At 33.1% G+C, this 24,452-nt stretch overlaps 2 protein-coding genes across 7 annotated transcripts; one reads left to right on the forward strand and one right to left on the reverse strand.

Annotated features, from left to right (window-relative positions):
* Positions 1-1,350: 1,350 nt before the first annotated feature.
* On the forward strand, positions 1,351-23,960 carry Art4 (arginine methyltransferase 4). 6 transcript variants are annotated; one of them, XM_029317382.2, is made up of 9 exons: positions 1,352-1,863; positions 2,621-2,758; positions 3,454-3,948; positions 4,028-4,294; positions 4,376-4,598; positions 5,761-6,047; positions 7,609-7,745; positions 21,983-22,022; positions 22,094-23,960. In XM_029317382.2, exons 1-8 carry the CDS (start codon positions 1,731-1,733, stop codon positions 21,986-21,988), a joined length of 1,686 nt encoding a protein of 561 aa, XP_029173215.1. In that variant the 5' UTR covers positions 1,352-1,730; the 3' UTR covers positions 21,989-22,022; positions 22,094-23,960. The 6 variants fall into 6 exon arrangements, with proteins under 6 accessions (XP_029173210.1, XP_029173215.1, XP_029173214.1 ...); XM_029317381.2 differs by having other exon boundaries at positions 21,983-22,018; XM_029317377.2 differs by lacking the exons at positions 21,983-22,022; positions 22,094-23,960 and adding an exon at positions 8,885-15,287 and having other exon boundaries at positions 1,351-1,863.
* LOC114942084 (P protein) lies at positions 15,598-24,352 on the reverse strand. The gene is made up of 17 exons (XM_029317376.2): positions 24,227-24,352; positions 23,977-24,142; positions 23,834-23,905; positions 23,312-23,441; positions 23,169-23,241; positions 22,087-22,268; positions 21,774-21,883; positions 20,971-21,127; positions 20,802-20,873; positions 20,587-20,718; positions 20,134-20,388; positions 19,915-20,049; positions 18,787-18,981; positions 18,093-18,326; positions 17,159-17,417; positions 16,885-16,978; positions 15,598-16,253 (listed from the first exon to the last, which is right to left on the reverse strand). Exons 1-17 carry the CDS (start codon positions 24,324-24,326, stop codon positions 16,163-16,165), a joined length of 2,457 nt encoding a protein of 818 aa, XP_029173209.1. The 5' UTR covers positions 24,327-24,352; the 3' UTR covers positions 15,598-16,162.
* Positions 24,353-24,452: the final 100 nt, after the last annotated feature.

Below are 24,452 nucleotides of genomic sequence, written 5' to 3' on the forward strand. Positions count from 1 at the left end.
TTCATATGTTTTTATAGCTTATAACCTGCTGAACAAAATAAGATTCAATAGCCTCAAAGCTAAATAATGAACAATTGAAAGTCCGAGTTTCCGCACTAATCCTATAAAATTGAATCTTAGTAAAATCTGCTGTTTTTTTCATATGTTTGCTAAACAAAAAATCTAATAAACTCGTCAAAGCTAAATAATAGACAGTTACTGATATTACAGCCAGTCAAACATGAAAAACTCAAAACGAATAGTTTGACTGGCTGTAGTTTTATAGTAACTGTTCATTATATTTAACTTTAAAGGTATTACATTTTTTGTTCAGCAGGTCATAAAACTATCCAGATAGCAAAAGTAGCCATTTTTGGCTACGTTAAATTACGTTATTTTGACGTATGCTGTGTATGTATATTAAAGTGACGTCATAATTATTATATTGCTATCTGGGTACAAATATGGAAAAAATCAGTTGACTTAACCGAAATCCATTTTACATAATTAAGTTTACTTATTAAATAGAACATAAAACTCATATAATGACATCATGATCATTCACACACAAGTAATTTTGGAAAAATAATTTTATATATTACAATTATTTATTTATTATTCTGTTGTTCATATTTTAACAATATTCAAGTGACAATTTTTTGTTGCTTAAATTTTTTGAAAATTTATATAAAGCGATTATCTTATATTACGGCCCAAGTAGAACATAAAATTCATCATGATTTTATTCATCACTTAAAAGTTACCTCGATAAAAATTATTTAAAGTTAAAAAAAAAGAAATCATAAAGTTTAAAGCTCCCTAATATAGGATAATCGCTTTGTATAATTTTCAAAAGATTTATATTGCTTGAATATTATGTGTGTGAACAATAGAATTTTTTTTTCAAAATGAATTTTAAGTAACATTATCACGATGTCATTGTGAATTTTATATTCTACCTGAAGAGGGCTTTAATCCTTTTGTCATTTTTAAATAATTTTGATTCATTTTTGTCCAGATAACTTAATTTTAAGTGATGACTAAAATCATGATAACATCATTATAAGTTTCATGTTCTACCTATAGGGTTACTTTTTTTTATTTGCAGCCTTTTTCGCGTCGATGACAAGCTGACAAATAACTCATATCGGCGCCGAGCCGTCTCAAGCAGCAAACTGACGTCATAAACGTCAAAATTATGTCATTAAACGTTAAAACGATGTCATTCATATAAACCTCGCTCGCTCCTGTGGCTCCATATTACAAAATACAGAAAATTCGCACGTTATATTCACGTACACATTCTCCAAACCTCAAGGACGGAGGAGGGCGTCGGAGGCGAAGGCGGCGGCGCCGTGAGCGAGTTCTCGCGGCACCTCGCGGCGTCCGGTGGCGAACAGCAAGAATCGCGCGATTTCGCAGCGCGACGACGTTGGTTCGGTTGGGGAGCTGCTCCGTCTCTCCCATCACACATACACACTTACCTTCCCTACGTTCGGCGACGGCGGCGGCACGCTTTTGTTCCTCACGACACGCGAGTGCTGCGGGAGAGACGCGGGAGAGACGTGGGAGAGACGCGGGAGAGACGCGTGACGTAGAACACTACGAGCGAGCTAGAAGAAGAAGAAGGAGGGGGCGAAGAAGAAGAAGGTGGAGAGGGAGGCGAGGAAGGAGAAGGCGGCGGAGCCGGGAGAAGGAGTGAGAGGGAACCGCGTCGGGAAGCGGCTGGCACACGCGGTGTGTCGCGAAAAATGGCGAAGACGTTTCGCGCGGTCGCGGTCTCGGCTCTGTCAAACAATGGGCAGACCACGCCGAAGTACAACAAGCCGGTCGCGCTCAATATCAATTACGACCCGCAGGGCCTCAGCGTCGAGTTCGTCTCAGGTACGAGAATCCGGCCCCGGGAGCTTCGCTTTGTCCAGGGTGGAAGGCGTCGTCGTCGTCGGGAACGACGACGACGACGCGACTGATCGATCGCGAGACCGAGCCAACCCGGGCGACATAACCACACTTCCCCGAGGTGTAGCGTCGACTGATCTCCTATTTTTTTTCCCTTCCCCCTTCCCCCTCCTCCTCCTCCAGGGGGAGATCGCGCCCGGGCAGTGTCGCGACCCCGGTCGATCGCCGGTGATCTTCCTGGTTCTTTGTCCTTTTTTTCGGTCTTATTTGTCTCGTTGTTTGCTTTGTGATAAAGAAACATGGCTCGGGCGAATTTTATGTTTTTGTCCCTTTTTAAATAGGCAGGTGACGCTTGAAATGGGTATAAATTGTTCATCTGTCATTTCAAGTGTCAGATGTATATATATGTTATCTTTTGATGATATTTATTCTTTACAATTATATGCTTATTTTGTCAATATTTCTTTATATTTTTCCTTATATATATATATATATATATATATATATATATGTGTGTGTGTGTGTGTGTGTGTATATATATATATATATATATGAATCAGGGTTGCGTTCCAAAACATCCTCTTCAAGGAAAATTTTACTCAAAATCTATAGATATATGTAACATATATTATAGGTTTTTCTGTAAAATTTTCCTCAAAGAGGACATTTTGGATGCAACCCAGGATGAAAAGATATCACTCATGTCAATGCATTTAATTAACGTCTTTGGTATTCTTTCCAGATGTTAACAACAAGGAGAAGACAAGTCTATTGGAATTTCCAGTCACTCCCAGTACTGAATGTTCTCGCGTATCATCTCGAAGTTATGTTTTTACACTTGATACAGATAGTTTACTCATTACATTTGCTAATGAAACAGGTGAGCCAAAAATTCTCGCACCTCAAGATCATGTTAAGCATTCCGCTCTTATGTAAAATAAATTTCAGTTGAATTTAGCTGATTTTTTAATATATTCTAACTTATGATCTGTTTGAACAAAATATGTAATAGCCTCAATGCTAAATAATGGACGATTATTGAGCTACAGTCAGTCAAATAACTCCTAGAATCTGAGTTTTTGTGTTTAATTAGCTGTAAATCAGTCTATTTATTATACAACTGTCCTTTGTTTAGCTTTGAACTTTACTTTTTTGTTCAGCAAATCATAAGCTATAATACATGAGAAAACCAGATTTTATTAAAATTTAACTTTATATAAGATTAATATGGAATTTTTAAATTTATATGAAATTGGATCTCGATGAAATCAGCTGGTTTTTTTATATGTTGTAGCTTATGATCTATGGAACAAAAAATGTAATAGGCTCAAAGTAAAATATATAAAACTCGAGCTTTGCAAGCTATTTGACTGGATGTAACTCAATAATGTCCATTATTTAGCTTATTTAGCTATTACATTTTTTGTTCAACAGATCATAAACTATAATATATGAAAAAATCAGTCATATCAACTGAAATTCAGTTTCCGTAAGGATTAAGGTCCTTTGTAGACATTACAAAAGTATATATCTGTGAGAAAGAGAATTTCAGCAGATACATTTTTTGATTCACAGATTTTCGCAACTTTCATTCGCACATAGTAAAACTCAAGATAGGAAAAGGTATATCAGCATTCAATGAAAGAACAGAAGAATCCTCAGCAATGCAGTATTTTCAATTTTATGGCTATCTCTCGCAACAACAAAACATGATGCAGGATTACATTAGGACTAGTACATACCAGCGAGCAATTCTTGGCAACTTGTCAGATTTTAAGGATAAGGTTGTACTAGATGTAGGCGCTGGTTCGGGTATATTGTCGTTTTTTGCCATACAAGCCGGTGCGAAAAAGGTGTACGCAGTAGAAGCGAGCAACATGGCGAACCATGCCGAGCTGTTAGTCGCAGCTAATAATTTATCGGATAAAATAATAGTCATAGCCGGAAAGATAGAAGAGATCGACTTACCCGAACGTGTGGACTGTATAGTGAGTGAACCTATGGGATACATGTTGTATAACGAAAGAATGCTTGAAACTTATTTGCATGCAAAGAAATGGTTGGCTCCAGGTAAGCATTTAGTTTCTTTCTTCTGCTAATTTTATTTTATTTTTTTCCTCTTTTTTAATTAAATTATTTTTACCCATAGGTGGAAGAATGTTCCCTTCTAGAGGTGATCTGCACATCGCACCTTTCTCTGATGAAAATCTCTATATGGAACAGTTCAATAAGGCCAATTTTTGGTATCAGACATGTTTCCATGGAGTAGATCTCTCTGCTATGAGAAATAACGCTATTAAAGAGTACTTTAGGCAGCCGATTGTCGATACTTTTGATATTAGAATATGTATGGCGAAATCTGTGAGGCATATAGTAGACTTCCAAACAGCTGATGAGACTGATTTACATAAAATAGGTATAAAATGAGAAATTAAATTACATACAAAGAAAATGTGCGACACACTGCTGACGTTTTGCAAAATTTTCTTCCCTTTAGAAATAGATGTCGATTTTCATATACTGGAGAGTGGTACTTGCCACGGTCTAGCTTTCTGGTTCGATGTAGCATTTATCGGATCCACGCAACAAGTCTGGCTGAGTACAGCTCCTACAGAGCCTCTTACTCACTGGTATCAAGTACGCTGCCTCCTAGAAAATCCATTATTTTGTAAAAGTGGACAACTACTCTCTGGAAAAGTCATCCTTATAGCAAATAAAAGGTAAATATCATATGCTCTGATCTTTACGTGTTTCCAATTCCATCCCAAGTAGCAAACTGACGTCATTAAACATCAAAATGATGTATTGCTTGCTATTAAATCTTCAGCTCTAAATACAGGGTGTCCCATAGGAAATTGCTGAAACTAATCAGCTGTCATTTTTTAGTCCATGTAGTTATTCAGAAAACAAAAATTGTGTTGAAAAGAGGAAAGTTTGCAGTTTTAATGGATATAAATAAAATGTTTGTATACCAGTTTATTTTATTGAAAAAAATAATGAAAAAAAATGCTAATAATCATATGTAAACTAATGATTAATGATAAATATTTTCAAAGTGTGCACCATTTGAAATTGTATTACATTCTGTTCTTTTACGAAAACTCGTAAAAACTTTTTCTAATTGTCATTTTTTAAGTTATCGACGATCCTTTCAATAGCTGCTATTAAATCTGGCACTGTCGAAAATATTTATCATTAGTTTATGTGATTTTAGCACTTTTTTCAATACTTTTTATCAATAAAATAAACTGGTATACAAACATTTTATATCCATTAAAAACTGCAGACTTTCCTCTTTCCAACACAATTTTTATTTTCTCAATAACTGCATGCATTAAAAAATCAGGGTGTATACTTCCTGGAAAACCAAGAATTCTCAAGAAATTTTGTTCTACCTTGAAAATCCTGGAATTATCATGGAATTTGATTTGAACTCAGAGAATTAAAAAAAAATGCCCCTCTGATTTTAAAATATAAAAATTTATTGGTTTTATATAAAGTATATATTAAAATATATTTTATTATAATATAATACTATATTACATTATTATATTAAAAAAATACTTCATTTATGTTAAAAAATTATGTATAACATATAAACTTATTTCAAAATTGTATTCTATAAATATTATTAAAAATACTTAACTTTACCTGGAATTTTGAACAAAAGTATCTGGAAAATCATGGAATCCTCAGGGAACTTATTTCTAAGATTTGAGTATACACTCTGAAAAATGACAGCTTAGTTTCAGCAATTTCCTATGGGACACCCTGCATATAGCTTGTTTTTATTTCCATACTTATTTTGTTATATACAGATATATATATATATATATATATATATATATATATATATATATATATGAATAAATTACATTTCAGACAATCCTACGATGTAACAATAGATTTGAAGCTTGAAGGAACGAATATGGAAAGCAGTAGCAACACCTTAGACCTGAAAAATCCTTACTTCCGATACACAGGCGCCGCGGCGCAGCCACCCCCAGGTTTAAATAACACCTCGCCTAGTGAATCTTATTGGACGACCTTGGACGCGCAAGGTGCTCGACAAGCGGTGAATATGGTGAATGGAATGTCCGTAAACGGGCTCGGCGAGGTCTCGATGGACACAAGTGCGACCGTAAATCCAAATAATTTGCTGGCAATAGGTAAGGTTTGGTTTGACTCTTCCGTGTACCATTACATGTATTGAACGGTGTGTCGTGTGCGAAATATAATATTGTAATCGACGTCCTTGCTCTACGTGCATCAAGCAATTTTGGATTCCCCCCGATGTCCGATATTGTCGTAGAAAAATATATTTATAAAGTCTTGTGTCACACAAAATATACATATATGAAGGATGCCTACGTGATCGCACACATTGACGCTTCTCTCGCGGGCCCCGTATATTCTATACGTATTTACTACATATTTAAAAAAATATAAAATATCAAAGTACAGTTTAGTAGTAATAAATAATCGTCTTTGCAATTGGAGACATTCTGAAGAGAAGTTTGAAGTATTGCTCAAGATACGTGATATTTTGTGTCTATTATTTATGTATTGTATTGTATTATGGATTTCATGTAACATCTTGTTATACAAGAAATTGTTAGAATTTCTTCTAAATTTGTTTAAAAACTATTTTACATTATTTGATTTAAATTTTCTATTTCAATGGCTCTCTTTACATAATGTACCATTAAATAAAATTAGCATGGAATATAGTAGTCAGTAAATATTTTATTACAAGCTTTTATGTAGTGACACATTTTTAAAAATTCTTTTTATCGGGTATTGTAAATCTTTCTTTATAGTATAAACATTGAAAATTGTAAAGCAAAAAGCCCTTTGGATGATAGTTGCAATTATAGTTTGAAATGGAGTGGAATATTTAGAAAAAAATTAAACATGTCATTTTTAATTTTTATATGCTAATATTGTTCTAATTTTACATATATTAGTATAATTGTTAATTACATAAATATTAAATTATTTGTCGGATCTTTTTATTGTAATGTGGTACTTAAAAAGTGGATTCACGCATATTTTATTACTGTACATCATGGGAGACATTTGTACAAAGAAGAAAAAAGTTCCTTGCGATTGTTCTAATTTATACATATTTTGTAGAATTTGACTCATGTAAATAAACTTGTTTTTAGTAGTATGGATTTATACAAATATTTAACTATCTACTCTAATCCCATTTATTAAAAATTGAGTTTATATACTTTTTCGTTCTAATGTTTAATTAAAATAAAAAAAGCTACAATTTGTTCTCTCTTGATTTAATACAAATTAATAAACCTATACAAGTAAATTCACATTTTATTGTTTTGTGCTAATAAAAAATAGATTATTTTAATGTATTGATTTATATAAATGTGTCTTCATAAGTAATAAATACATTCTATTTATTTTTAGATTAGCTAGCAACAGTTCAAGTTTTTCAAGATTATAAGTCTGTAGTGTTTTATAATGGTTTATAAGTGTGTAGTGTTTTAGACACATATTTTTTGGATTGTTTTCTTTCAAATAACATTCTGCTTTAAAGAATAAAAATCAATGAGTAGTGGTTTTTATTATTTTAAATAAATTGTATGTATTTGTTCAAAGGCTTTTTAGTAAATGATTTAGATGTTTATATATATAAACACTTTTTTTATTCTTTTATTGTTAATTAAACCATATATGTACAAATATATAATATTTTTTATGCAACAGGAGGACAACCAAATATTCATCCCGGTTCCATCTCGAGTACGGGACGAGGTCGTGTAGGAGGTACAGCCACGAGTACACAAGCGGCACAATTAATAGGCGGTGGAATAACTCCAAACATGTTTACATCACCCGCTACTGTGAGTACATTTCGAATATTAACATTTTGTATACAGTGAGTTACTATATATATATATATATATATATATATATATATATATATATGTATATGTATATGTATATGTATATATGAGCGATAACGAAGAGTATGTTCTACTTATTATTCTATTTAAAATACAGGGTGTTTTAGATCAACTTTATAATGTTAATGGCAGATTCCTGGAATTATTTTGAAACGATTTCTTCTCAGCAAAAATCATCTTGTGCATCTTCCTAATTTGACTATGTTGGAATTGTAACATCAGAGGTGAGAAAACGCACGCTAAAAATTCTCTTAGCACTTTAGATGGTTTTAGCACACTCTTAAAATACCTTGAAAGCTATTTTTTTTCCTTTATAATCAGTCAATAACTATAAAATGACTGTAATATGAGGCTCAGTATGACAAAATTTGATATGATGATTTTAATTTTTTGTTGATTGACTGTCAAAGGAAAAAATAGTAAAATATACTAATAAAGCCATCTGAAGTAGTGTTTTATCGAAATATCTTTTCATTTAAAAATGGTATCTAAGAGTTTTCAGCGTGTGCTTTTTCGCTTCTGACGTCAATCTAACATGGCCGCGGCGAGGATCTAGAAGGACCTTAAATTAAAATTCTATCAAAGTAAATTCTACCTGAAATTAACTGAAAAATGTAATTTTGTGAATATTTTAGTTTCACAAGGCTTTATTTTGTGGAAAATCCTTTATTTTCAATCGCTAATAAATTATTGATGTCTCGACATTTTTACTGAAAAAAAATCGTCTTCAAATTATCCCAGGAATCTGCCATTAACAGTCCAAGCAGCAAACTGACGTAATTAAAGTAGCAAGTGACGTCATTTTGACATATGTGATGTTATTTTGACATCTATGACGTCATTAGATGTCAAAATGACGTATATCTATCTGGAAGGGGTTCTAGCGTAGGTCTGAGACACCCTGTATAATGCTTCGGACAAAATAACGGCGCACACAAACATGAAACGACTGCTGTCGCGCTGAAAATTCCTGACACATTACAATTATAGTTTGCTACATAAATTAATAAAAGTTGTTGACGTGAGAGACGGAAACTAAAGCAAAGCGTTTGCTTGCGTGACCTTTCGCGCTACAGCTTGGTGTTACTTTCCAGCAATCGCTGGTCCTCGGCAACTCTTCTCATTATCCAGTGAATCCCAGCCTGATGATCGGTGACTATGTGACTCCTGGGAACGGTTTGTCGCCGCAGGCGTACCGGCAATGATCTATGGCGAAATCGTTTCTCGCCGAGTATTCCCGCAAAACCGTAAAACAGTCGCAAAACGAAAGTCGTAACGAAAGCTGTAGCAGTATCGGAGACGGCGACGACGGCAACAACAATAGTAAGCGAAGCCGCAAATTGGTATTTAGCTCCCCGGCCAGTAAGCTCCGACTCTCGTCTGCCGTACGGATTTTCGACCTGGCCAGTTTGAATCCAGGTCACAATAATAACGTCGCTTATTCGAACAAAAGTAGACACGAGTTTGCGTTTGATTGGAATTATTCCACGAGAATTATTCCACGTTGGAAAAGACTGCGAGCCGTCCTCTCGTAGTTGTCATTAATTATATAAAACCATATAGTTGATTTTTTTGGGCTGTAACATTTAGTAGTCGTTCATTCAGGAGAAGAAGAGAAAAAAGAGAGGATCTTCCAGATCGACGTGCATGCTTGCCAAATATACCCACGTGAAAAAAATATAATATTTTTTAATGACAATACAGTGTCGTTGCTCTTGTAGTTATAGGCATCGCTATATAATATTTTACGAGATCTTGACACAAAACACTGTGAAACACGAATATAATTTATATAACGAGAAAGGGGGACACTTTGTTTTAATTTTTGGAATTGATGATGATGATGATGATGATGATAATTTATAGACTCGACTAAGTATTCGAAAGACACATAGGGGCATATTTTACTAAGCTGCGACGTTGGTTGGGTTTCGATATCGAGCGAACTTTTACACGAGTTTTTTAGAGTAGGCGAGAAGCGGCGTTTCGAGAGAACCTTTTTGAGAGAGAAGTGCAAAGAGCAATAATAATAATACAATTAGGCGTACGTTGTAGAGCACTCTGTGGCATTACCTGTTATTATTCAGCTGTTTCTTCTCGCTCCTGTTTTTTAATCGACGTGTCTTTATTAATTACGTTTAGCATGACAATACACTTGAGAAAGTACAACTTTTTATGAGTATTAGTTATAATATTACATTTCAGTCACCCCGTGTAATATCCATATCGAGATGTTTTAATTGTTTGATAGAGGAATGTGTGTGCGACAACTACTCCAATCGATCGATTACGTTTTTATAGGTAAATTGTATATATCTGAATATGTAATGACGCAAAAGCAGATAGGGATACTTCATCCAGAAAGAGAGAAAAAAAACGACGGCAACAACTAATCGATCATTTGAAATCGTCCTAAATTATGATGAATGTAACGAGTTACGTTGCCATAATGTGTAAATGTGTAATTGCAGATTTGTTACAATTGTGTTGCACATATTGGAACAAAGATCGCTCGAATGGAATCTTATAGTTTTATATAAGATGATCTGTGTGTAATTTGTAAGGTATAGCTCTGCGTTACACTTAATTAATTTTATATATATATTTATATATATATATATATATATATATATATATATATATATATATATATAGTAGTCGCGAGAAATGTCTGTTTTTAAAAGATTCTCATCTCAAGCTTTTCTGCACAAATTTGCACATTATGCAGAGATTGAAATAGATGTGCTATGATTTCTGTATCAAATTGTGTAATAAAAAAAAACAAAGTTGGTGGTGCCTTTTTTGCATCAAATTTTGCATCACTTTTGTGTGTTATGATATATCGACATCAAAATCTTTGAAAATAGACACTTTTTGCTTGGATGATCTGTACACGTAATGGAATGATGCTTGGAAACTTATATATGTTCCCTGTACTCGTAATATTATAAAGAGTAAAACAGAAATATACATACGGCCATAATGACTTTTTATCATCTTTAACCCTTTTCACTCATTGATACAGCGACGTAAAATTCAGTTATTGATAAATGTAGATGGCACTTTTTGCTTAATATGCGACAAAAGATAATTTTATTTATTATTTTCGCTAAAATTATATTAAAAATTATGTTAAAATTATAAAATTTTTATTGACTATTTTTATTAGTTTCTTCTTCCTAAGCTAATTTGAGTGTAAAGGGTTAAATTTTAAAGATACTGAACTATTTAACTCTCGCATACAAAGCATAAAGAATTGCATTAAGAATTTTTTTCCCAGTAAACGTATGAAAGAGATAATCGCCAAAACGTGTATAGAAACTGCTGTACATATATATATATATATATATATATATATATATATATATACATTCTCGAATAAGTTTTACGTATGTATTGTTTAATTATATACAAGATGATTCATCACAGAACAGAATATCTGAATTAACAAATTCTCCTAAATTTGAAGATTCTAGACATAAATACGAAACGAGCATTATTTGTACCGGTAAAAATGTTCCGTCTTATTTCATTTAAATGAAATATCTTGTAATAATTAGGAATGTTCAAAATGTTCCTATTGTATTCAAATATACATGTTTTTTTTTTCAAATATGGAAGAATTATTCTTATAAAGATGTATTCTGTTTTTTTTGTATCAATCACCTTGTAATAATACTACCGTAGATCTCAAGGAAACTCTTTCAAGTCTCATTAGGTTTTAAGCGAATTAGCATTTTATTTGTTATCCGCACACATATATACTTGCCATCTGGTTTCCGATAACACCTCCTAGAGTTACCTCATCGCCGTGGTGCACATATATGTATTACGATTATTATTTTTACAGCAGCTTCTCTGCGTGTTACCTTCACCTCCAGCTTTTCCCCCGAATCTTCTCGATACGAATCAAAGCTAGGTAATTTGTACTTATTTTTTTCTTTACAGAACCCTTTCGTACTTTGTAAATAAACGCGCGAGGTATTTCTCGATGAAGTATTTCTGAAAGAGACGTATCGGATACGCTTGTTGAGGCTCCTGATCCTCGTCGCTGTTAGATTGTGACGTCACATGCGGAAAGGCACAAGCTGAAATTCTTAGATATAATTTTCAATGAAAAGATATTTCGATGAAACTATTCTTTTCCTTTGACAATCAATCAACAATCGCAAAATAATCAGACTTGTCATGCGGAACGACAGAGCATACGTCATTTTGATGTTTAATGACATCATTAGACGTCAAAGTGACGTCATTAGATGTCAAAATGACATTATAGATATAATGTCAAAAATTTGACATTATAGATATCAAAATGACATCATTAAATGTCAAAATGATGTTACAGATGTCAAAATGACGTCAGTTTGCTACTTGGATCATATTACAGTCATATTAGTCATTTTACAGCTGTTATTGATTATAAAGGAAAAAGGATACTTTTTGAGGTATTTTAAGAGTGTGGAAAACCATCCGATGTGCTTTTTCATCGAAATTCTTTTTATTTCGAAATGGCATCAATTTTTAGCGTGTACTTTCTCACTTCTGACGTCACAATTCCAACATGGTCGGTGAAGAACCAAGAATCTTAAATAAATGCGCGCCTCGGCACAAACCAATCTCTCGTGACAGGCATTCCACAAGTGCTACTAATATATTGCATGGTTTGTTGTAATTAATGTAAGGGCCTGCTTCTTCCATTATTTCTTTGAGACAACAGCATCGAAAGCAACATTTAGGACGCGTGACTCGATTTTGTTCTTCTTTCTCTTCTCTCTCATCCTCTCTTTGCTCCCTCTTTTATTGTCAAAAATCGAGAATTTCATCGTGATATTTAAAAATGACATCCACCTATGTCTCTAGATGTTACTTTCGATGTAAATCTTGATGTGAATGTGTGCGTTTTTCTTTTTGTACCGATAGAATATCAAATATATAAGACTGCTACACCGCTCGGAAAAACATTACATATCTCATTCTAATTACATATGTCGCGATTTTTGTCATCTCGTCGTGTTGTATTTAATATCCTTTTTTCTATACTGTTTCAAGTTTTCAAGATGCTACGCAATATTTCGTTAATAAGTGTCTCCGCTTTTTAAATTTCAAAGTTGTTTGCTGTATCAAAGTACCCCGCACTAATCTTATGTAAGATGGATTTTTTTATCAAATCAACTGTGTTTTTCATGTATTGTAGCTTATTATTACTGAACAAAAGATGTAATAAAATTAAAATGATATAATGTACAATTAATGACGTCAGTCAAACTACAGTCAGAGAACTCGCAAAACCTGACTTTTCACAAAGTGATAAAAATAAGGCCAACTTTTCGAGCTGAATATTCGAGATGTTCAGTCAACTACCATTTATTACATGTATAAATTATGAAACTACAGTCATTATATTAAAACTAACGCAAATTACAATCATTTTATAAACGTTTCGACCGTACGCGGTCTTCTTCAGTATAATTATTGAAATATAAATTCATACAAATTTACATAATATCGAAATTTAATTATAGTTATTCAGAATCGAGAGTTTTTGAGCAATTAACGTATGTTCTAATCCGTCCTGTCCAACAATGTTCGCCTCGATATGATCTCTGATTTTGTTCAGATCTCGGATAGTTTCATCGTTAATATGCGAGAAATTAACCCGTTCCGTAGGCGCTATCATCGTCCTTCTTGACAATTTTGCCACTTATTAACAGTTATTAAGGATGACACATAACAAACCAACAATACAGAAAGACAGCTCATTTTAAACTCTACTTGATCGGAGAGCGTGCGTGTTTATATATGATTGTTGGACAGGACGGATTAGAACACACGTTAATTGCTCAAAAACTCTCGATTCTGAATAACTATAATTAAATTTCGATATTATGTGAATTTGTATGAATTTATATTTCAATAATTATACTGAAGAAGACCGCGTGCGGTCGAAACGTTTATAGAATGATTGTAATTTGCGTTAGTTTTAATATAATGACTGTAGTTTCATAATTTATACATGTAATAAATGGTAGTTGACTGAACATCTCGAATATTCAGCTCGATAAGTTGGCCTTATTTTTATCACTTTGTTTTCAATATACGAGCGACAATTTGTATTAACTGACTTTTCACGTTTGACTGCAAATCAGTATTATTTGAGTCTATTATATTTTTTGTTCAGCACAACATATGAGAAAAATAGCGGATTTCATTAAGATTTAATTTTATATAGAATTAGTGCATAATTTTGGAACTTTATGTGAAGTAGATGAAATTGAATCAATTAATAGGCTCAAAGCTAAATAATAGACAGTTACTGATTTACATAATCAGTCAAATATGAAAAACTCAGGCTTTGCAAACTGTAACTCAATAATTGTCCATTATTTAGCTTTGAGGCTATTGAATCTTTTGTTAAGTAGGTGATAAGCTATAACATATGAAAAAAATCAGCTGATTTAATTGAAATCCTTTTCACGTAAGATGTTATTGCAGGGTACTTTTTTCAATTTCTACACTTGGCGTATACTTTGTTATCTCTCCCTCCATCATTCGCGTGTTTTCGGGCGGTAATGTTCGAGTATTAAGTAGTCCAGCAGTGTTATATAGAAATTTATGCGTTTCAATGACTGAAAACTATATAAGATATCTCAGGTAGTTATTAACGAAGCTCTCGAAGGATGCCTTTGCTGCGCGCTAAGTCTGGATAATTTTATTTCGACAAAGTTATTTCGCTATTCGGCATCGTCGACGAAGATACTGATTTCACGTTAATTCATATCCCGGTAAAGCGTAATAAGAGCATGATTTTACGAAGCCACATTGTGTAATCGCATAAAATCAGAATTATACAAATATAATCTATAGTGTAACTGTGTAGTAAAATTGATCGGTCATGTGTTTAAGATAAGTTTGTTTTTTTTTTCAAATTTTGATTACTTCCTTTGCCACCTGTAAGACTTTTTTATTCACATGACAGTTTTTAAACTATAATTTTAATTTTAATTTCAACGCAATCAATTGAGAATATTTTTAAGATTTTAATACAGAAAAAAATGTGAAAAGCAGCTATCTAATTTTATTTTATATTTACAAATATTTATTCAAGCTTTTATAAATGTTTATAAAGAGATATGTCGTTTTTGTCAAATATTTGTGAAAACAAAGTTCTGATGCAAACTGGAAAAAGAAACAATCGTCAGAAATTGTAGTACTTTCAGTTAAATAACAGAAATTGCAGAGAAAGAGAAAAGCATCACATTTAAACATCACATCATTAATATATTATATTTATTGTAAATACGACAATATTTTTACAGCAACTCTGTGACTTCTATTGCTTCTTTGTAAAATTTTTTTTCTATGCTATGTACACAAACTCTAAGATAGCATCTGATTTAATGCAAACGAGTTTAGCGAACTCGTAACGCTTATATTTATAATAATAATGATAATTTTAATAAATTTCTTTTTCAGTAATTTGTATATTGTCAATTATTAGAATACTGATTTTGTGAAAGATATTTCAATTTTAGTGATTTAATTCAAATATATGATTGTTATATTCCAAGGCACACAATTACGAACAATATAAGTTTAAGTTTACGATTTAAATGATTTGATTTTGAAGAAATTGGCAACGCTACGTGATACGTTTTGGATATTTTTCTCTTCTCCCAGAGAAACTCATTTTTAATAAATAAAAATATTTCAACGAATTGTCTAGCAAATAAATATGTATTTTATGTGATCATTAAATTCTTTTACAATTAAGAGAATCGACTATTACAATTTCTTTTATGTTTACACATTGTTAGCAATTGATATTACTATAAAGTATTTGTGTTTCGTATTAAGATAAATAAGTAAAAACAATATTACATATTATATATTATGTCTGAAATTTTATATATCACAGAATTTGAAATTAATTTTATCACACACACACACACACACACATATACTATAATATGTATATGTGTGTGATAGAATTGAAATCAAAATTACAATTAGAATTTTCAGTTCTTTACATTTTTCTTATACAAATATTATATGTTTAGAAACATAAAAATATATATATTTACTAAATATATATTTACATATTTAAATTATAAGTATGGAATAAAAAACTTAATGTTTTACATTTTTTTTCAAAATATGTCGCGATTAAGTGAATAATTCTGTTCGTCGAAACTTGTAGCATAATAATTCTTAAGAATTATTTAATAACACTTCCCAATTGTATTAATATTTTCCTCTTAAGAGATTACACGCGATAAGCATTTTTCCGAATATACAAGTACATTGTTTCTTGTATATTAAACAAATCTCTCACAGATAACTCTTCATTATATTTAGTTTCCATTCCAGTCGAAGACTACATGAGCAATCATCAGATACACCATTATTGTTACAGTACTTGTTATCATGATAGGAAATCCTACCCTGCAACATATCAAGATATATAACAATGTGTCTTAATATATAGTCTTTAATTATGATTTTAAGGCTCCTGGTTCTTCACCGACCATGTTGGAATTGTGATGTCAGAGGCGAGAAAACACATACTAAAAATTCTTAAATGCCATTTCGAAATAAAAAGATATTTTGGTGTTTCAGATAGCTTTAGCAGGCTGTTGAAAAATCTAGAAAACTATCCTTTTCCTTTTGTAATCAATCAACAATTGTAAAATGACTGTAATATGATTCAAGTAGCAAACTGACGTTATATATTAAATGTCATTTTGACGTCTGATGACGTCAGTTTGCTACTTGGGTCATATTACAGTCATTTCACAATTGTTGATTGATCAAAAGGAAAAGGATAGTTTTCGAGGTATTTTAAAAGAGCCATCTGAACTAGTGTTCCATCGAAATATCTTAAAAATGACACCTAAGAATCCTAACAGCATAACATATCCAAAGGATGACGATCAGAAGATATCCAGAGGACATCCTCTGGATGTCTTTCGGATATGTATGTTGTTAAGGAATTTTATCTCGCCTCTAACGTCACAATCTAACATAGTCATGGCGAGGTCAGACTTAATGACTAAACATGGCTTCTTTCTCTTACTTGAAAAATTGCATGAAACTGAATCTGTAGCCGTGCTGTTCCGCGACACCCATACAAACAACATTGGCAGTAGCTCCAATCAAAGTTCCATTTCCTTTAAACATAACTGTTGAGCTAAACAACATTTCTATTCGCATTAATTTATATAAGGAAAGCTAGAGAAGCTGTCACTTGCGTTAAAGGAGCTCGTCGATCTACACGACGTGACCCTAACGCGACAATTGGACGAATCGAATTAACGAAAAGTTCCAGATTCAAGCTTAACTCTTCTTACCTCCCATACAAGCGCCGAATGTTAACGCCCACACCAGGGGTTGCATAGGCAGGCCGAGCTCGCGATTTTGCGCGAGATTCGACGCGATTCTCACCATCATGGTAGCGAGTGGCACGTTGTCGACGAAGGAACTTGCTATAGCCGACACCCAGAGCAGCAACAGTATCGCGACCGCTAATCGGGACTCTTCGTTCACCGACAGAATGAAGTTTTCGGTTTGCTTGCCGATCCAAGTAATGAGACCCATACGCGAGAGAGCCTATTCAATATTCAAAACGTCTTATTTAATTATTCAATACGTCTGAACAACTATTATGTATCCATTCGGAAACGTTTCCAATTTGGAATGACTTTGTTCTTCGTTTCATTTTCCTATTATGAACATTCATCTTGGGAATTTATTTTTGAATAGATACATAATAGGTCTGTTCTTTTCAGCTAAACTGGCTGCACCGGTTCAGAATTTATTTTTCCTTCCAATGTGGAGTAAAAAAAATAAACTCTGAATCAGTTTAGCTGAAAAGAACAGACCTACTATGTATATATTCGAAGATAAATTCTTAATATGAATGTTCTTAATAGAAAAATTACGAAAAATAAAGTTATTCCGTTTGGAAACGTTTCCAATTTGGAATAACTTTGTTCTTCGTCATTTTCCTATTATGAACATTCATCTTGGGAATTTATTTTTGAGTAGATACATAATAGGTCTGTTCTTTTCAGCTGAACTGGCTGCATCACTTCAGAGTTTGTCTTTCCTTCCAATGTGGAGTAAAAAAGATAAACCCTGAACTAGTGCAGTCAGTCCAGCTGAAAACAGACCTAATAGCTGTCCTGGTATTTTTCACCCTGATTTTTTACCTCGAGTATGCGAGAAATTAAGGAATCTAAGTTTGAAATTAACATGGGAATTTTTTTTAGAGAGTTCTGATACCTCCATAAGAATAAAGAGTGACGCGAAGAATAACAATGTGCTCCATTCGACGCGTGCCATGAGACCATCAAAATCCTCGCTGTCGGCTAATATCAGAAGCAGCATGACGCCGATCAGGGCGATCCAGCCCAGAGATAGATGCATTTGTGGCACGCTGTGCAGGAAGAAAAGCGTGATCACGAAAGTCAGGACAAATCCAGATTTTACCAGCAACCACTTGTCTCTGATAGGATACTAAAAGCGCAAGAAAGGCCCGATTGTAGAGATAAACAAAGATGCAGGATGACAGCTTCAAAAATATACAGGGTGTCCCAAAATTAATAGCAAACCTTTTAATAGCAGATTCCTGGGATCATTTGGAGGACTATTTTTCCTCGAAAATGTCGAGACATCAATCATTTTCGAGTTATAAGCGATTGAAAATAAGGGGTTTTTCGCAAACCAAGTCTTGTGGAAATAAAATATTAACAAAATCACATTCTTTTATTGATTTTATGTAGAGTTTACTTTAATAGAATTTTAATTTAAGGCTTAATTACGAAGATACACGATGGTAAAAATTGGGAACATGCAAAAAATGATGGTCTCTCTGGACATTTTCGCTGAGGAAAAATAGTCTCCAAATAATCCCAGGAATCTGCCATTAAAAGATTTGCTATTAATTTTGGGACACCCTGTATGTATATATGAAAACCTTTTCCTGCAACTCCTCCAGCGTGGTCTTATACTTTTCTAACGTTGCGCTTCCTGTTATCAATTTTTTCTTCAGCTGCGATAGTAAACGTTGCACCTTCTTCAGCAGCGTCTCCCTCACTAGATTCTCGTCTTTGCTGTAGCTGGACAGACTCGCTGCCGCTCGTTGCCAGATGGCAATCATGTGTCTCAAATCCTGCGAGTATGTGTAAAATCTTAATTCACTCACATTGATTTATTTATTAAGTTATAATAAATTAAATTGTATAGTAAAGATCCCCGCATAATCCTTATAGGAATTGGATTTCAGTGAAATTGGTTGTTTTTTCTCATTATGTTTGTAGCTTATGATCTGCTGAACAAAAAATGTAATAGGTTTAAAATTAAATAATAGATAATTACTGATTTACAGCTAGTCAACACACGAAAAATGGACTCTGCGAATTGTTACTGGCTGTAATTCAGTAACCATCCATTATTTAGCTTTGAAGCTATTATATTTTTCGTTCAGCAGATTATAAGATACAACATATGAAAAAACCAGCTAATTTTACATCAAGATTCAATTTAATATTAGTTCTGGATTTTTGAACTTAAATAATCCTAGATGAAACTGAATCTCGATAAAATCAGCTGATTTTTTCTCATATGTTGTAGCTTATGATCTAAATAAAAAATAGGTTTAAAACTAAGTAATAGATAGTTACTGATTCACAGCTAGTCAAACAGGAAAAATTTGAATTTTGCGACCCAAGTAGCAAACTGACGTCATTAAACGTCAAAATAACGTCATTTTTACGTCTAATAAAGACGTAGACTTGCTACCTGGGAAGTTGTTTGACCTGCTGTAAGTCAGTAACTGTCCATTATTTAGTTCTGAAGCTGTTACATCTTTTGTTCAGCAGATCACAAGCTACAATATATGAAAGACAAATCAATTCCATCGAAATCCAGTTTCTATAAGGATTGTGCTGGGTCTTTTACAACTTTGAAGCTATTACATCTTTTGTAGGTCACAAGCTACAATATATGAAAAGACCAGCCAATTCCAGTTTCCATAGATTGTGCTGAGTCCTTTACGACTTATACATAATTAATTCTGATTAGAATCTCTTCTTCAATGACGTACCTGTACATCTTGTGGCTCGTTGAATCTAAGAACCGCGACGTCCCGGAAAATGTAGCGAATTTGCGCGGAGACGACGATCAACACCAGTATCACTCCGATGCTCATGTGCAACGAGAACGTGCCAAAGTCGATTTCCTGCCTCGGTATAATTATATCCATTAATTGTCTATTCGATCGAGGTGAAAAGGTTTATTCACCAGCATTGCAGCGAATACTCACGGCGTTCTTAACGTCTTTGTTGGAAGCAATGATGACGTTCGGCGGATCGCCAACCGGCGTCATCGCGCCCCCAAGATTGGAGTAGACCACCATGGCGGTCAAGATTGGGACCGGGTTCAGCTCCATCACTTCGCACAGCCGAATGGTCACCGGGGTCATTAGCAACACGGTTGTCACATTGTCCAGTATCGATGACAGGAGAGCAGTGAAGAAGCACAGGGCCATAATCAACGGCCATAATTTACCACCGGTTATCTAAACAAAAAAAATGGCGAATTATTTCCCTAATAGCACAATATATCCGAAAGATATTCAGAGGATATCCAGAGGACATCTTCAGGATATTCTCTGAACGTCTTCGGGATATGTGCGTTGTTAGAGTTTGAAGAATCGCTTCAGCTACGAACGTCTTATAGTTTAGACTATTAAATTATGTGTTATTTTTTTTCTCGCCTTGTAAGCGTAGACTGCTAACCAGTCGAATATGCCGGTTTCGGCGATAATTGCTACCAGTAGCATCATGGAAAACAGGAGCAGCAGCGTATCCATGTCTATCCAAGACATCAATTCATCCATACTTGGTCGCTGAAGCAAGATACTGTTTTTTGAATTTCTTTGAAATTTTATCACGCACACATGTAAAAAGAAATTCATCTTATATATTGTACCTTGTCTAAAATTGCCAATATCGCGATGGACATCGAAGACACCAGCATGGCAGCCAAAGTTCTGTGCACAACCTGAATGTAATATTGATATAATATTTGTAAATATTATTTTAATATTCTATAGAAACTAGAAACCGTATATGCGTAAATATTTCGTGATATTAATTACCTCGAAAATAATCATGATGTAGAGGCCAATTAAGAGAAAAGCGGCGTATATTATGCCAGCAGCGGTATTCACTGACAGATCGTAAACTAAGGAAAACGACAAACTCGACTCTGAATTTGTACGAAACTTGATGAACATTGTGCCATCTAATAGTGCCCTACAAAATTAAATTTTCAAGTTGATTAAAAAAATGTATGTATGTACAGGGTGTAACTGAGAAAACATAGAGTACACCCATCAACAGATTTTGTGATCACTTTGAAAACGATTTTTTCTCATTTTTTGCATACTCCAATTTTTTCCATCCTGTATCTTTTGTAACTAAGCCTTAAATTCTATTAAACTCTGAAGAATGTATAGTTTTGTTAATATTTTAACTGTACACGAAGTTTAGTTTGCAAGCTCTTTTCTTTCAATTATTAAAATAACTTGAAAAATTATTGGCGCCTCGACATTTTCACTGAAGAAAAATAGTCTCCAAATTGATCACAGGATTTTATGGTGTGCTTCATATATATTTGATCAGTTACCATCCTGCATACAATACTAATATAAAAAATATATATAAAAGAAATATAAAATTAAAATATACAATTAAATTTAAAAATAACATTTAAAAGTTATAACAAGAAATAATATAAAATATAAAGCATATAACTAATATAAAATATAAAGCATATAACTAATATAAAATATATATATACGAGAAATATAAAATTAAAATATATAAAATATATAATTAAATTAAAAAATAACATTTAAAAATTATAACAACAAATAATATAAAATATAAAGCAACGTACTCGCTATCGGCGTTTATCTTAAAAGTCTTTTCATGCCTCTGTTCAGGAAAGATGTCCATCAAGTTTTCGGGCAATAATGGCAAAACCCACACGTCGCTTACATTCTGAAACTGAAATAAAAATCACGATGCATTAACTAAATGACAAAATTTACTCAGATGTATAATAATAATAACTGATCTCTTCTTTTCTTCCTCTTTCTGTTCCAGATTTAGCCGGATTATTGGCGTATTCTGTCGTAAAACGTGAGTACGTATATAAAATAATTTTTGTATAAATACTAATTTTTATATTTAATGATGTATGCAAACACCTTTAAGTTTTCCAAGTTGACGTGGGACGTATTCTCATCTTTCGCAAGGAGTTCCAGCCATATCATTAAGTGGTTCGTAGACAAATTTGCGTACTGCTCGATTTTATCTGACGGCAGCAATGATGATCCTTCCACCTTTATGCTGATCAATACGTTTGTAATATGCTCCTCGATTTGGTAATCTGAGAGAATATCTTATTAAGGATCATTTTCTAAAGAGAAAATTACTTTTCATTCGATTTATTTATGTAAAGTATTAATTTTATGTGAAATTGTGATTTCCATTAAATTAGCTGGTTTTTTTATATGTTGCAGCTTTTATGATCTGCTAAACGAAGTAATAATAGCCTTAAAGCTAAATAATGGACAATTATTGAGTTACTGTCAGTTAAACAGCTCAAGCTTTTCATGTTTGACTGATTGTAAATTATTCAGGCTACATTATTTTACTACATAATTATTTACTATTTACTAATACATTATTTTGACGTTTAATGACGTCAGTTTGCTACTTGGGTAGTAATTGTTTAATATTTAGCTTTGAGTCTATTTTTTGTTTAACAAATTATAAGCTACAATATATGAGAAAACCAGCTGATTTTATCGGGATTCATCTAGAATTTTACATAAATTCAAAAATTCTGCACTAATCCAGGTAGAACATAAAACTTATGACATCATGATAACGTCACTTAAGTCATTTTGGAAAAAATTTTATATATTACAATTATTTATTTATTCTATTGTTCACACATATTTTAACAATATTCAAGCAACATAAATTTTTTGAAAATTATATAAAGCGATTGTTTTATATTAGAGGGCTTTAAATCTATGATTCTTTTTGTTATCTTTAAATCACTTTATCCAGATAACTTTTAAATGGTGAATAAAATCATTATATGAGTTTCATGTTCTATCTGGGTATATAAAATTAAATCTTAGTAAAATCTGCTAGTTTTCTCATATGTTGTAGCTTGAATCAAAATCCATTTTACATAAGATTAATTTCGAATACTTTTAATTTTGTTATATTCATTTTTCGCTCTTAAATTAGACAAATTTTCTAATTGAAAGGATACTCTTGATCTGTCCATTTGGAATGGAAAATCGATGCATTGTCTCGACTCTCTCGCTCTTAAACATAAGTGTTACCTGCAACATAAAGAATCAAAATGATAACATAAATAGATGATCAATCGCGTGATGATTTTTCTTTTCTCACTGTAAACAGCAGCCAACAGAGAGAGAGCACGATCAATTTGGAGTAGCGGCAAAACGGCTTCTGCTTCTCCTGAACATCTTGCCCATCCTCATCGGTGTTGCTCTGATTTGTTTGAATTTGATTCTGAATGCTGTGAAAAGTAATCACATAAATTAATATCTTTTTTTCCTTGAAATCAGCCACTTGGGTATCAAACATATAAAATATACCCAGATAGCACTATATCCAAAATTAGGACATAAGAAGTTTCTAAGACATCTTTAAGAAGTTTTTAAATATCTTAAAGAAGTCTTATGATAATATCTATAATTAATAGACTTTAGAATAGTCTATTATATTAATGGATCTAGAAATAGTTTTATGATATTTATAATAGACATCCCAGGTAGCAAGCATACGTCATTAAAGACGTCAAAATTACGTCATTTTGACATTTAATGACGTCAGTTTGCTACCTGAGACATCTTATGTCCCGATTTTGTGACATGTTTCGTTTTTGGTGTCGTCTGGGCAGCAATTCACCTAGTTTGCGTCACAAGATGCGAGCACATATTCACAATCAGGCAGTCCTTATTCTTCATGCAATCCACAGATCTGACGGGAATAAGATGTATTATCGTTAAAACACTAAAATCGTTTTACACTTGCATATTTTTTATTCTCACCTTGCCTCCGCTATTCGGTCGCATTCCCTCTGAAAAACCGCCAACCTGGGGTCCAGGCGGATCGCCTCCGGCAATTGACTCCAAGCACGGAGCACATCGTCGGTGATCTGTCCGAATATCATGGAACTCGAGACGGACGAGCTAGGACTGATCGGACTGCGCATAACTTTGAAAGGACACACTTAATTGTCGCGAAATTATATCTTGATACTTTAATTGATTAATTTTTTTCTAACACCTTGCATCTTACCTGAGTTACAGCTGCAATGAGAGACCTGTCCTGATCCCGTTTTGGGAAACACCTGTGGCGTTTGCAGACCCGTTTCATCGTCGCTCGTATCGTTTGACATTACAATTGATATGTTTATTAGAATTTTTCGTTAATTTATTTCAACCCGATTAAGACATTAGTTTCAGTAAATCCGGACATTTTATTTACGTTGAAGCAATACACGTTATGCCTGTAGCGCCGAGAA

The sequence above is a fragment of the Nylanderia fulva genome, unplaced genomic scaffold (assembly GCF_048542155.1).
Source record: "Nylanderia fulva isolate GAGA-0341 unplaced genomic scaffold, ASM4854215v1 Scaffold72, whole genome shotgun sequence".
Classification (NCBI taxonomy): Eukaryota; Metazoa; Arthropoda; class Insecta; order Hymenoptera; family Formicidae; genus Nylanderia; species Nylanderia fulva.

What these genes read in the sequence shown, in the direction of transcription:
- Art4 (XM_029317377.2), top strand. Translation starts at nt 1,731, where the DNA reads ATGGCGAAGACGTTTCGCGCGGTCGCGGTCTCGGCTCTGTCAAACAAT. An exon ending in AAAGAAATGGTTGGCTCCAG is followed by an intron (nt 3,949 to 4,027) that starts GTAAGCATTTAG and finishes TTTTACCCATAG; the next exon opens with GTGGAAGAATGTTCCCTTCT. An exon ending in GACTGATTTACATAAAATAG is followed by an intron (nt 4,295 to 4,375) that starts GTATAAAATGAG and finishes TCTTCCCTTTAG; the next exon opens with AAATAGATGTCGATTTTCAT.
- LOC114942084 (XM_029317376.2), bottom strand. Translation starts at nt 24,326, where the DNA reads ATGTCAAACGATACGAGCGACGATGAAACGGGTCTGCAAACGCCACAG. An exon ending in TATTGGCAATTTTAGACAAG is followed by an intron (nt 20,719 to 20,801) that starts GTACAATATATA and finishes ATCTTGCTTCAG; the next exon opens with CGACCAAGTATGGATGAATT. An exon ending in TGGAGGAGTTGCAGGAAAAG is followed by an intron (nt 18,327 to 18,786) that starts GTTTTCATATAT and finishes TTGCGCTTTTAG; the next exon opens with TATCCTATCAGAGACAAGTG.